Source organism: Argopecten irradians, chromosome 4 (genome assembly GCF_041381155.1).
Source record: "Argopecten irradians isolate NY chromosome 4, Ai_NY, whole genome shotgun sequence".
NCBI lineage: Eukaryota > Metazoa > Mollusca > Bivalvia > Pectinida > Pectinidae > Argopecten > Argopecten irradians.
The window spans coordinates 33,593,558-33,608,702 of NC_091137.1; the positions used below are offsets into that span (position 1 = coordinate 33,593,558).

At 33.6% G+C, this 15,145-nt stretch overlaps 1 protein-coding gene across 8 annotated transcripts in view; it reads left to right on the plus strand.

Annotated features, from left to right (window-relative positions):
* LOC138321379 (centriolin-like) overlaps positions 1–15,145 on the plus strand; it is an 85,677-nt gene that overhangs the window by 7,077 nt on the left and 63,455 nt on the right. For all 8 annotated transcript variants that reach the window (XM_069265027.1, XM_069265033.1, XM_069265031.1 and 5 more), the window contains exons 2-7: positions 3,346–3,606; positions 5,010–5,134; positions 12,955–13,122; positions 13,411–13,515; positions 13,940–14,126; positions 14,661–14,854. In XM_069265027.1, coding sequence (XP_069121128.1) covers positions 3,360–3,606; positions 5,010–5,134; positions 12,955–13,122; positions 13,411–13,515; positions 13,940–14,126; positions 14,661–14,854 — 1,026 coding nt within the window. In that variant the 5' untranslated portion in view covers positions 3,346–3,359. The remainder of the gene's footprint in view (positions 1–3,345; positions 3,607–5,009; positions 5,135–12,954; positions 13,123–13,410; positions 13,516–13,939; positions 14,127–14,660; positions 14,855–15,145) is intronic.

The following is a 15,145-nucleotide window of genomic DNA, read 5'->3' on the forward strand; positions in this document are numbered from 1 at the left end:
ATATCTGTAGAGAGGGTGACAGATAGGAAATCAGCTGTTATAATCCTAGTCTTATATCTTGTTGTGTGTGTGTAGCCCTCATAACACTCCAAGGAGCCTCAATTTCTATACAACCTAAACACAACAACTAGCTCACAAGTTCACATATTCCTTGCTTAGCATACTTCCAATGCTTGAAACAGGAGTTTACATGCTTGTCAATTTTATAGCAAAAGAGGCATGGCTATGGAAAACCTTTGAAATGTACTAGTCCGTCGGACATACAAGTGCTCCTGTAAAATTGACTCGTCCGAAAAGCATTTTCACTTTCCCTCAATATTTTCCAGTTAATTAAAGTGAATAGTTGGATAAAGAAAAACCAGTCTCAATGAGTTCACTGGCCTTCCTAAAGTCCTCACATATCAAAACGACGGTCAAGTTCTTTTTACGTTACCCAGTTCTGACCATTGAAATAATGGAAAAGTTCTAAAAAATAAATTTGCCTAACCCTTTGAAAGCGAGGCTGCGTGGAAATGTTAAAATGGACATAGCTAGCCGGGAAGACACTTTAGGATCCCTATAATTTAAACTAATTTCTTCGCATGTAGAGCGATTTTGACGGGAGTTTTATTTTTCTATTTCATAAGAAATTATACAGGATACATTCACACCATTTTTACCGACTTAAGCCTTTTTTTGCCTGACTGTTCACTTTGAGTATAATGTGACTTTGTATATATTATGTATGGTTTTAGCTGTATTCAGTTGATTGTCACCTATAAATTGAGTAATAAACGAGACATACATTTTATGATATAATTAAAATTCCAGGTCATAATTCACTGCAGAAATGATTGATTTAGTCCAAGTTTGCTATACATGAAATACAAACTAAATACCAATAGTGAGATAAATAGCATGGATCATTGGATGGAATTTTTCCATAAAGAATTACAAATTTATATTTTAATAAGACAACAAATTCAATACACCTGTCAATAATGTGGAGGAGACTGGATAAAATTGTCTTGAATATACTCATCATTAATTGATACAGAAAGTATTTTAAATTATCATGCACCTATAGTTGTAAATATGATAGGTGTCCATATATCATTATATTTTATAATGTTAAATATTACTTATGTCTGCGTATACTATGTCCGGCAATCTTCAAGACGACAGGAGTGTCTGAAAAACAATATTGTAATTTGCCAGAGTAAATAAAACTAGTTATTTGTTTTTGGACGGGATGTCACACATCCTGTTGGGCTGTAGATATTTGCTCTATACACCTACAGGGTTGTGATATGTATATTGATAGATATAGGCTCTGAAATGGCCCTCTGCCAAATCTGCATGAAATTCCTAAGAATACAAAGAAAGACTGACTTATGTGATTGATATACCTGAAGGAGCGAGCATTTGGTTGTTTAGCTGGGTCAGTGTGGCCAGGGTTTGGTATTTAGGCTCAAAATCACCTTAGTCTTGAGGTAATGCATACATTACTGAAGACTCAAAATCAAAGTTTCCAGTAATTTAAGTTAAATATAAACTCAAAATTACCCATCTCATATCTTAAAAATGTTTCCAAGTTTTACCGTAAAAATTGATCTCCATACCATTGAGCTGATAGATAACCATAGACTCAAAAGCACCTCAGTTTCCATTAATGCATACATAGAAGTTTAAAATTTAGACTTAAAGTTACCTGAGTTTTACGTTTATGTTTAAATTGCTTAGACTCAAAATCACTTCAGTTTTGAATAGACTCAAAATTGCTTATGTAGAAGAACAGGGAAAATACACATTCCTGTCGAGTGCCCCGACCAGGAATCGAACCCGGGTCTCTGGTGTGGTAATCGACAGCTCTACCAACTGAGTCAAAGAAGCATGCTCTGTCAGCTGAGTGACAGAGACCGTATTTAACACTGTTTACAAGTCACACCGACCCGCTCCTTTTACACTACTCCCTCTGTTTTTCTTGAGATTTCCTAAATCTCAACCCAAGACTCTTTAACCACCTACCATGGGTTATTTAGTTGGGCGCCAATGTAGAAGAACAGGGAAAATACACATTCCTGTCGAGTGCCCCGACCAGGAATCGAACCCGGGTCTCCGGCGTGGAAATCTACGGCTCTACCGACTGAGCCAAAGAAGCATGCTCCGTCAGCTGAGTGACAGAGACCGTATTTAACACTATTTACAAGTCACACCGACCCGCTCCTTTTACACTTAATCCTTGAGTTATGTTTAGATAATCTTCGGTAGACTCAAAGTTACTTCAGTCTCAAGCTTACAATCTGTATGCCTGAAAAGAGACTAAAAATCAGCTGAGAATGAGACTTAAGTTAAGGGTAATCACCTTAACTTTGACCTAATTAATAAGATATTGATGACTAAATGTAATATTTAATACTTAAAGTCACTTCAGACACAACTTTAGGCCTAGGTTAGTGCATATTCGGTACTCTACGGACAATTTTCCCCTATATGCCCTAGAAATAGATGACGGGAACAGTCTTATAACTGAATGTAATCGATGTGGGGCAGGGGTCTTTTTATCGTAGAGGCTTATTACCCAGGGGGGAGGCTTATTATTGAGAGGGTGCTTATTACCGAGTGGAGTTATTTCCAAGTGGGGGCTTATTACCGAGTGGAGTTATTTCCAAGTGGGGGCTTATTATGGAATGGGAGCTTCTTGTTGGTAGAATATGGTAGGTATAAAACTGATTGGTTTAAAACCATGTTAGTTATTGAGCTTGAGTAAAGTGAATTTCAGATGTGTGGATAGAAATGCCAGATGTTAAAGTAGAGCTGGTAAATTATTCAGCTCAGGATAATTTTATTATGTTTGTAGCATGCTTTACCTTTAATTCTGTAGTTGTCGGGAGAAAATATATTCAGTACGCCGAAGCTTTTGTGATAAAGTTTGGTGTTCTTTCTCACTTACTAGTGTTGTTATAGAACTGTTGTTGAATTTATAATATAAATTATGATTCGATATATATAGAAATGGTTGTAATAGTTGTATTAATATGCATAGAAAGGGAATTAATATTGATTGACATGTTTGGATCAACTCTAAGCTAAAAGTTAGATGAAGTTACAGGTAATTGATATTGCGTTTCTGATATATCCTATTAAAATCTAGTAAGTCAATTTTAACAGTACAAAAATAAATGCATTTACACTAAAGAATACCTAGAATGTTTGAATACATCAATTGTTTATGACTTAATTCATGCATGACAATGCTAGTGATCAGATGATCAATTATTGATAGCTGAACAAAGTAAATAAGAAAAAGTCAACAAAAGTTTTGTGAATAAAACACTTAATTCAGACAAAATTTAATTGTTGTAGGCTGAGGAAGATCAATGTCCGCCATGAGGAAATCAAACTCAAAGGGAGGTCACTCCAACCTCCCGGTGCCCAAGCCATCCACGGGCACACCCGGCAACAGTAAGTCACTACTCAGGGGAAGTAACTTTGCTCACTCTGCAGAGGACATCCCTCGACGCGTACAATACAGCCTGAGAAACAACACTCCATCTCCAACTCGTCGGACGGGTTCCCCCGGCAACGAAGGACGTAGTCGGCTAGCTGTGCCAGTTAGAGACCATAGTGAGTAGTGTTTCTATAGTGTTTTATTTTCTTTAGAAATGTATATTTAGCAGTAAGATATCAGTTTAGCAATGCGAAAAAAGTAAATACCTTCTCATATTTGCAATTTATTTTTGATTGATAAAATGTTTTTATCATTTGCATTGTGTCCATCCATCTCTATTTTTCCGATTACTCATGCACACTGTGGTTGCATTATCTCTCACCAAAATTAATTAATTGTGACAAATTCTTGGAGTTTTATTCTACATGTATATTTAAGGCATGACTTTCTTGGACATTCTGCTCATGAAATGATTTTTTCTAGAACTTCATATTTGGTTCTTTGCAAAGAAGGTCACTGTGACATTAGGTTTAACCTTTGACCCTTGAGAAGGAAACTTATCCACTCTCAATCTTTAAAAGTTCTTTTAGTGTTGAATTGTGCTTTAAAATATATCAGCATATCATTGGAAAAAGCACCATTTCAAGAACCAATTCCAAAGTTCTAGGTCACAAGAGAAGACTATTCTAATATAGTGCATGGGTATTATCCAAGTAAACTTTGGATTCATGTTCCAAAGACAAATTGCTTCCTTCAGCTCTCTGCATGTTTCTATATTCTTTTTTTCTAGTTCCTGTAAATGATTCTTAGGATGTACTCAGTACCTCAATTTTCAGACAATACTGCATAAGTTGGTAACTGGTTTATTGAGAAATTAGAACAAAGCTCTGTGTATTATATACACCCAGATAATGTACCTGTTTCCAGGAGCTATACATTAAGGTATTGTTTGAACAAGGCTAGTATTTTGATGGCAATGTGAAATCTCAGAAAAATGGGTCTTGCATCCCTAAAGAATATGTTTGTTTCTCCCTTCCCGGATTTACAGATTTTACACAGAAAATAAATATGAATCTGTGAAGAAAAAAAATTAAAAAATTGAGTAGGTAAGATTTTGAAGTGCCAGTAGGGAATGGGAAGCAAGCAATCTTAATTTCGGCCTAAAATGCTCGTTTGGTTTGTTGATTGGTTGTTTGACACAATGCTAGAGATAGCGTATCAATAGGTTGGTTTTAATTGTAACGTTTTTAGATTTTTGCTAGCTTTACAACAAACCTATTATGCCTATGGAAAATATACATTGACAATTTGTAATATCATTGTCTGTATAAGAAAAATGTTAATGTTTAGTATACATATGAATTCTTTTCATGAAACAAATATATGAAAAAGTTTATAACCAACTTGATTAATTTGTATCTTGATTTTAATGATCAGGTACTAAATGTTAAAGATGAGAAGAGAAAGTAACATTAAAAGAATGAAAGCTTACAATTTTAAAAAGAAGTAAATAGAATTACTTTGATAGCTGGTTTAGTACTGATCTTTCTCACGACATTGGTTTATTGCGACATTGTAGGTCCACAGTCCGGAGTACGCTACATCACAGAAGACCTTATAAGGAAGTTGGCTAAGGAGGAAAACTTGGAAATGATAACCATTCTCAACCTTACACTGTCTAAAGAAAATGGCAAGAAAATAAAGGTTTGTTTATGTAGATTAACTTTATAGATTACTCAACAAAATCTTAATGCTACAGATGAAGCCTCTTAGTGTTTTGCAACCATCTATTGCCTGTAATTGGATTTCATATACTGTAGTTACAATTATGGGCCTGAAACAGTTATTGACTACGCCACAGTTTTCGGTGTTTCTTCTATACTTAAATGTTTTTGAAAGTATAATAATTCAAACACTTAAACACTTAATTTGCAGCATTTGCTTGGTCCCAACCTAACTTTTTCACTAAATGTTCAGATACCTTTAACTGAAATTCTTGATGACTTTAGGTTTGAACATGTTCTCATTGACTTTGTTAGAAAGTTAAAAAGGCCCAATACCTAAGAGGTCCGTAGTGGTTGGGTTGTAATATAGGTATGTTGGGATGAAAGTATCATCTTATCGGTACAACTACAAGTTTAGATGCGTTGTGTTGTCAGGGCCAACAAAAACTTACAAACGTCGTTGAGTGATGTGATTTAATTGGTCTTAACTTTATATTTGTAATCAAAGATATAGGCAGAAGAACAGATAGATATGGGTGTATGTACATGGTGTATGTATATGTGTTAGTGGCATGTTATAACAGCTAAAAAGTTGAGTCTTAAATCTATAGGGGCTCTTATAGTGATGTTGTATCACAAATTTTAAAGGCCACCTGTTTTGTGATTTAATATTCAGGAAAGTGAAAAGTGGGTAATTGAACTGCAAAGAAATAGAAATGTGGGGCACTTTCATTTATCAGGAGTATGGAACTATTGCTATCACTGTTGTAAATTTTCTGTGGATGTAATGGCTTTATTGCCACTTAGGTTAAGGCAGAAAATACTTTCAAGTGTGACCAGAATTATATAAAAAAGAAGAAATATGTTTCGATACCTTTAAACTAACAGCTATTGTAAGTTTTAAAAATATTTTTCTTCTCGGTCACATTATCGCTTAAAGATTTCTATGGTTAAAGCTAATGAATTTTATTCAAAATGTTTTTGTAAACTGTAGGTCTTTGTCAAGTGTATAATGCGGAAATAAGTGTAAAACTGATTAGAATTTGCAAGAATAGGGCACGCTTCCAGTATGATATCCGTGTGACGAAAGCAGACCTGTTGTGAAGATATTCCACTCAAGCTATAGTTTACGTCACCCACTAGATATCTGATTTACAATGGCAGGTTTTTAACCTGATCGAATGTTATGCCACCATATATATTGAAATGTCATTTATCGATAGAAGGGTATTGTGAACCAATAATTTCACCTGAAAAGTGTCATTAATTGTTGTAAAGGTATTGTAAACGCATAGATTTAATGTTTAAAGTGTCAGCTCAGGTGAGCCTACATTCGCTAATTGATTTCCACAGGTAACAAATCGGTTCAATTCTGTAAAAGGGAATCCGGTTAGTGCATTTGAATGTGAGGAAGATAGATGATCTAACAGTGAAATTGAAATGTAAAATTGAAGGTGGTTTTACAATAAACCTGTCTCAAGTTTAAAATTAGAAATGCAGTTTGTATATTTCAGCTTAATGCAGTTTTAAATTGCACTAAACATTTTGTTTACACATGGAGTTAATTCAACAAGATCACTAAAAAAACTAAAAGAAAATGATTACTGTAAAAAGAAACAAGTAAGAAAAGGCTACATTAACATTTATTTCAGATCAAAATGCAATTATGTTTTTTTTGTGACACTTAGCATACAATTTGAATGCAGATTGACACAAAGCAGTATTATTTACACCATCTTCTTCATCTCTTTAATTCTGACAAAAATGTGATTAATTTCTGAAAACATGTCAAAACAGATCTATATTTTTTTGATAAGTTTTGTAACTTTTTTCTTTATTATCATTGAAAAAGACATTTAACTGTTGGAAGACGTTAGATTTGAGGTCTGGTAATGTTATCTAAAATATAGGCTTTAAATGTTAGTACATTCTTTGTTTCAAATCTTCTAATGCATAAAATTGTCACAAAAAGCTCTGCAAATTTAAAGCAAGCTTTGGTTATCCAACGTCTTTGTTTTTACATGTATATTGAACTGATGACTAGCGTTACCATGGCTTTAGACCCTATAGCTCACTAGTTTTAGTAGAAACAGGATCCCAAGTGAACCTGACTCGTGTGTGTTATAACCAGTCTGTACATTATCCTCCATGCATGAGTGATTGACAACACTCAGCCTTTGTTGTCTCCCTTTGTCAAAAATCGTGACAAACACCGGCCACATTGAATAATTGATGTTGTCATTATCGCTGTTCATATCAAATTTTGAACAATAAACTGTGCAGCATAGCAGTTGGTGATGACTTTTGTTTTTATTCACCCATAATTATTGTTATTCTTTCCACAATTTCTTTTTCTGTTATCAGCAGGCTTCATTTACCACAGTATTTGTTGTGAACATTTACCTTGTGTTCCATTGGGTTTATCATCTCATAAACTAAGCAAAGTAAGAGGTTATTCCTTAAATAAGGCTTGTACCATAGTTGTTTACAAGAACTTGATATTAGTTAATGATCTATATCCCCATGGTTTTGAAAAAAAATGATTTGGTAATTTGTGAGTATAAACTCAACACAGTTAAACCTTGCTACTTCATTTTGGATGACCCTGTATTTTGTTGGTCGTAGCAAACATTCCAACTCATGCTTTTAAATTTTTAACTTTTAAACATTCTGTCACCAGATTTTACATGATAGACCAAATTATCTGTACTAACTACAAAAAATTGTCTTCAAAATAGGTCAGCCTATGGCTATGCTGAGTTGTCAGGTTAATAACAAAAAAAATTATGACAGTTGATTCAGTGTAGTTCTCAAAAAAGCAGCAGCATCATTAAAGCCATTCAATAGTGCTGAGACAGGAGACATTGGTGTTATATAAACAATGCACATCCTGTGTTTGCTGTACTGTATTCATGCTCTCCAAGCTACCGAAGAAATGCCTGAAAGAAGTGAAAGTTCTGAGATTCTGAGAGATCGTGACTTGAATTAAGTAGTTTGATAGACATTCCTTCTCCTAAAATGAGAGACAAATATTTATTGAAGTGGTTGTTTCTGGGTTTAATCTTGCTGAAGATAAAGTCACTAAAACAGAGATAAGAACTTGAGCCTTGACGACTTGTTACAATAAGTTTTTCCTAGTCACATTCTTCATGTAAATATCACTTGATAATTTGACAGGTATATTTCACCTTAAGACCCTGGGTATTTAAACATTTCTTTTTTTGCTTTTCCCCATGATTAGCTCCGTGATGAATTTGACCTCAGGTTTTGTATTTCCAACAACAGGTTCAACTACTTTTCCGTGTTGCATCAACATGTATTGTGAACCAGGTAGTGAAATTTGAATAATCAAATTATTTATTGTTTACCTAGCTCTTGTAGTGTCGGTTTATCTCTCCATGTTTTCAGGACAGCGTTTTGGGCCCCCAGTGATTTTCGAGTACGTTATTAGGTTTTTTAAGCATCTTGAATTCTATGACAAACATCTGCAGGACAAGTAGGGCAATCTTGGTGTTGAAATCTCGACAGATGCCTTGGGTTTACTGATAGGTAATTCTGATCAGGCCTCGATATTGGTAGCCATCAGATAACAGGTAGTCACCTGAATGTGATGGTCACAGAAAATACTATTAGTAGGATTTGTGCTACTTTTGATATCATACAATAAAAGGTAACAAGTTCAAATCCATATAACATTGTGTTATAAAAATGCTCAAAAACATGATATAATGTAAGTTGGTGTGCTCTAAAATTTTGAATATAAATATTGAAAACACCAAAAATTAACCTTTGTAATGCCTATATAAATATTTCTTTCAATTGGCTAAATTTATTATATAAAATCAATCTATTTCAGCTGAAATGTCCTGTAGAATTTTAGGATATCAATGTCAAATGAAATAAACATGAAATTTGATATTGCAGACACTACTATTATGCTTTTCCCCCACAAATTACAGGTCTCGAGTCTCAACAACATGTGCGGCGAATCATATGATTTAATAATACTGTGTATACATATAGGTCAATGAATGGTACATCGCATTCATAATTTAAATATTGAATGCACCATATATACTGTATACACAATCCTTCCAGGCCGCCGCCTTTGAAATTCAAATGTTCGTTAGGACAAGCATTACGAGAACTGATGATTTACGAGTCGATTAAAAAAAAATGTTTATTTGTTGATTGGTCGACATGCTTATTTATTTGTATGATCTGTGCTATTGTATGTTTATTCAGTCTTTAGAAATACACAGTGAGATCATTGAAATGATAGCCCATAAAATATACATACAGTACTAGTCCAATGCTTAAGAACTCAAAATGATTATCAGTTATGATCAAAACACAACATATACCGCATTAAGATATATCTTGGATAACTTGTTGAATACTGTTTGGTCAAGGACTGAAGGACTTTTGTGTTTAAAAAAATGAGACCAAGTCTACATTTACAGCAGACATCAAATCTATAGCCTGAAAACTTGTCATAAGCTTTAATGGTTATCTATAATTCAACCATAATGAGAGATAAATTTATGTTTCATAGAAATCAGTTTTAATTAAGTTGGTTATCAAACAAAAAAAATAAGTATTATGAGATTGCAAAATGTTGAAATTGAATGCACTTGATAATGAAACTTATAAGTTATGTAAAACTCTCGATCTGCTTGATAAGTTGGCTGGCTGATATAATTATTATTTGATTTACTGGTTGATAGACACACTCTATGTAATGCAAAACCGTGTTAATTATTACTCAAGAAAAAGATTTTCTAATTTGCAAGTGATTTTTTTTTCTGTACCAAGTGCTAGTGCCAGATATTTGATTTATCAAAAGTCTGAAAGAAAGGAAAATTACGCAGATATTTACTGATACTTCTAAGGGCTAGATCTTGAGATATTCATGACTGTATTTCAAACATGACTGTGAAAAGTGAAAGGCCAGTTTACCTAAGTGATCCACTTTATATGCTCGGCTGTTGAAAATTTTTAAATGGACGATGTTGTCATTTTCATATTTACCTGTAGAACGTAAAATGAACAGGTATCTCAATTTCATGATCGATACCTTTCAATTCAGGTAGACAATTTGGTAGTTTATATGAGTATCTGAAGAGTTTTATTGCCAATGCAGGACATTTACGATTTCCAACCTGGCTTCCTCCACTGGCCGAATACCTGATATGTATAGATATAGATAGGTAGAACTTGTGTATTGGAACTTCAACTTGTGTATTGGAAATTCAAATTCTTATATATATTTCATTTCTATGATATGTTTTGTCCATCCAGTTTTGCATTTCTGAAATTTCTCTTTTAAGGGATAGCATAAATTTTTAAGCCAATAAAAACAAATTCTGTATGGTAGAAAAAACACCTACCAGTAGATTTGCTTGCATGCTCATTCAATGAAGAAAGAAAGACTGTTTTAGATATATTAAATATGACAGATAAAAATCTTATTGCCTATATATGGTATATATCTAAATCTGAAGGAATATGGCATATTGATGAATTGCATGGAAGCATCAACAATATCTCTTGTAAGAATTAAATCTATTAATATTCACAGTGGTTCTAGTGCAAAATATGCTTTATAAAGATAATTAATTAATACTTGATTTGCAGAATTGCATGGTAGTAAGAAAATGAAAAGTAAAAATCAGTATATGTAGGTTAATGAATAAACTACAAATGTAGTGGTATCATATATGTTTTTAGTACACTGTAATTTCTTTTTTTCATGGAGTAATTTTCCACATAGTTTTTAGTAGATATACGTTTTGTAAGATGGTTTTGTACCCTATGTATAAATATGTAAAAAAATCTAAATGTGATAATAAGCAAAATTTCATTAAAGGTAGGTCCATACTTTTGAAAATCGCGCCAATTTATATGACGCTATACCGGAAGTTGCGGAGGTTGTTTTGAATTCCAGAATGGTTTCTGATACGTCACGACATCCCACTTGGATATTTTTTCAATAGGTGAAAATTGTCTACATATAATATTGAATGTTTAAAATCATTAAATAAATCAAATAAAAGCAGTGAAGTGAAAATTATATGCTATCTCTGTGGTTTTTGCGGTCCCTGTCGTAAATGGGAATGGATTTTTAAACACCGGAAGTGGCGTTCGTCGCTATAAATCATAAGAGGGGACCCGGCCGGACCGAAATTCCGGAATTCTAAAAAAATCGCATACGGATTTCCTTTAAACACACAATTTGGAGAAAATCATAAAAACAAACAGACATAAACCAGATATAATATCACAAAAACGTATGAACTGATGTGGAATGTGTTTTTTGCGGCATGATTTTCAAAAAATAGTCAAATATAACCCATCTTAGCACTGGATGAAATGGGGGTAGGGTTGCGAGTTACAAACTTCAAGCTTACAAAATTGTGAAATTTTGATCGAGGACCCCGTGTTTTTATACGATATTTGAAAAACATATTACCTTGGGCATATCATATACAAATATTGTGAAATTGACATGGGTTTTCATATCCTTTTTGGCCTATTCATTGATTTTTTTACGGGCGAAAATATGGCAAAACATAATAATTACGTATAGAAACGGTCCTGGGAAATAACAAAAATTAGTTAGCATTTGTAAAAATAAAATAGTTTTGTATATTGTTCTATCGTAAGAAATTTAGGACAAAAAATCAACAGGATCGAGACTATATTCACCCTAATATTACAGAAAACATAATTTTACGATTTTTTTTATTTTCGGTCAGCAAATTTGCATGGATGGTATATTTTTAAGCTCAAATATCTCAAAAAGTAGTTCGAGAACACCCATTTATCTTTACAGATTTGAAATCTACATAAAAAATGCAAGAAAATAAGACCTGTTAGAAAAAAATGACATGGGTTTTCCCAAAAGTATGGAGCTACCTTAAGTCTTATTTGTGAACCTTTTTATCAAATTTTTTGAGTATTAATTTATTCATTAAAGGATATCCTTCATTATAATCCTGTCTAGACACATTAAATCTGAACTTTAAACTAAAATTTTATTTAAAATATCATTTTGTGGAGAACACTATTAAGAATTATTCTGAGCCTTTTATTAATGAGTTTTAAATTGCTAATCCCGCATACCAAAAAAGCTAGACCAACATATAAAAATATGTGCTACAATAGTCTACAAGCATTGGGTGATTTTTATATGGAATTTATTATGTGAACATTTTGAGTACATTATATATTTTTCTATGAAATCGTCTTGAATCATATTAAGAGCATGCCATTGTCCAGACTTAATATTCTGTACTATCAGGGCATTGATGTATATAAATTCATATACACTGCCTACTTTCCAAATCAATTACAGTTAAATAAAGATACGAGTTAGTCTTTAGCAACAACCTTTCCTTCAACATTAAAAAAAAATCAATTTTAACGCTCAGGTGGTGAAAATTTGATTAACCGTATTTGACACAAGCGTTCCTGTCCCTATTAGTGCTCCTCCTTCTTTTCAAAGCCTGAATTTCACTTACTTTGAATTCAATGCAGACTGAAACTATGAAAACTGTTGCTTTCTTTATTTCATTTAAATTGATTTATGATTTACATTGTGCTATAATTTTGGGAAAGGTTAGTCCGAATTTTTCTTATTTGTGCTAATTATTTTAGCATGCCCTGGGCACTTATATTTGGTTGCATTTGGTTGGATGATTTCTCTTCTCTTACTTTTTCAAGTTTTAAGTGGTGCAAAAAAACCCAAAAAACAACAACATATATACGAGCATTTATCGAGCTTTCCTTCTGTTACAGTACATTGAAAACCTGGACAGATGTAAGAAGCTGGCGGTCCTGAACCTGAGCTGCAACATGATAGAGAGAGTGGAGAAAGTGGAGAAACTCATCAAACTCAGGGAACTTAACCTGGCCTACAACAATATCAATAAGATTGAAGGACTCGAAAATCTCGCCAACTTACAGGTAAACTTTCATTATCTCAAGATTATAAGATTGAAGGACTCGAAACATTCTGGTACTGACAATAATGTCAGCATCATTAATTGCCTTCATGCAAAAAGAGAAAAGCATTTATTTAATGAAATTATTTCATCCTTCACTTAAACATTATGTTGAAAAGTTCATTACATTAATTATAAAATGGTATCTGCATTAGCAATAACATGCATGCAAATAATTATTGATGGCAATTTTTTGAGGTATGTAATTGTTGATAAAATGATAATGCTCTAATGATATTTGTTGTAACAGATGCTGAACCTGACAGGGAACAATATAGAACATATACCAATCTGGTTAGGCAAGCGACTAAAGGCACTCCGTGTGTTACATCTGGGAAAAAACAACCTACAGTCTGTAAGTGTTAGAAAGAGGAATGCAGGAGTTACCTCCCTTCCCATGATAAGCATGGAGAAATTGTTTCATGAATTGCATACCTGACAGTCAGTGTAAAATATTGGGCTTGTTTATGAGTTACCTCCCCTTTCCTGTTTTGAAATTGAAACGATATTTGCAGAATATAATTGTACATACTTTTATTAGAAATAGTGTTAATTTCTTTAAACATTTAGTGTTAAATGAAATTTTGTATTTCAATTTAATATACGAAATGCAGTATTTTGGATATTTACTTAATGATATATGTTTTAAGTAAAAGATATTATTGTTTCCATTATACATGATAATATTTTTTGATAAGATATATTGCACCATGTATATATATTGTTTTTGACTGAGGTATTTTGAGGACGATACCTATATCTTTACTTCACTGTTCCAGATGAGTGAGTTGGCTAAGTTGAAGCCTTTACCAGACCTGTTGGAGCTGACGGTAGCTGAGAACCCCCTATGTCAGATCCCTCATTGTCGCCTCTACCTCATTTTCCACCTGAGGACACTCCAGGTCCTTGACAGTCAGCCAGTTACCGAAGAGGAACGCAGACATGCACGCGACAGGTTTGAGCAAGGTAAACAACATTTATGGTTAAAGATATGGTTATGGACACTTTAATGATAAATCTGTTATAAGACTTCACTTATTTCATAATTGGATGACTATGGTTATTTTGTGCAACCAACTTTACAAAATATAAACTTTATTTATTTTTACATCAATTGAGAAACAAGTAATACAACTTATATAAATCACTCTTGATGGCCCGGATGTAAGCATGCAAGGGGTCTTCGTGTGGGAGGAAACCGGAGTGCCCGGAGAAAACCCACGTGATCAGCCAGGTGACCCTGACCTACTTTACTGACCAACTTTACTGACCATTTATTTCAAAAACATTATTTGACCATCAGGATTGTAATATTATTCCAACATTGCCTGTTTTCAATGCATTTTAACTTCTGTACTTTGATATAAACAAGAATTTCATACCAATATAACGTACTCTGTGATATCTGTTTTCATTGCTGTGACAAACTTTAGATTAAAATTGATTAGGAAATATTTATGTAACATTTAGTTAGTTTGATTTTTAAAAATATACTTTCAGATGAGATTGAACGACTAGAGCGCTTGCTTGAGACAGAAGAAGCTAGAAATAGAAAGCTTGAAGAAGAACAGAACCGCTCCGCACAGGAATCATCCTTCACCAAGGCAGCTGAAGAGGAGAGAAAACGACAGCAGAAAGTCACAGCTGACCGCCTCAATGAACTGGAGAGGGAACTGGAAACAAAAAATGACCTGGTATGTAAATTTAACTCCTTATCAACCTTAGGACATCCGTATCTGTCCTTAACTGTATTGATCTATAAGTCTAGTAGCTAGACTGAGGCTGTGGTGGCCAAGTGGTCAAGATGTATATCATGACACATTACCACAAGCCCTCCACCTCTGGGTCAGTAGTTTAAAATCCAAGTTTGACAGTTGCCAGGTACTGACCGTTGGTCAGTCAAGTGGTATTTCTCTCATACTCTTATTTTCCTATACCTCCAAAACCTGCCACATCCGTAAATGACTCTGGCTGTTAATATGATG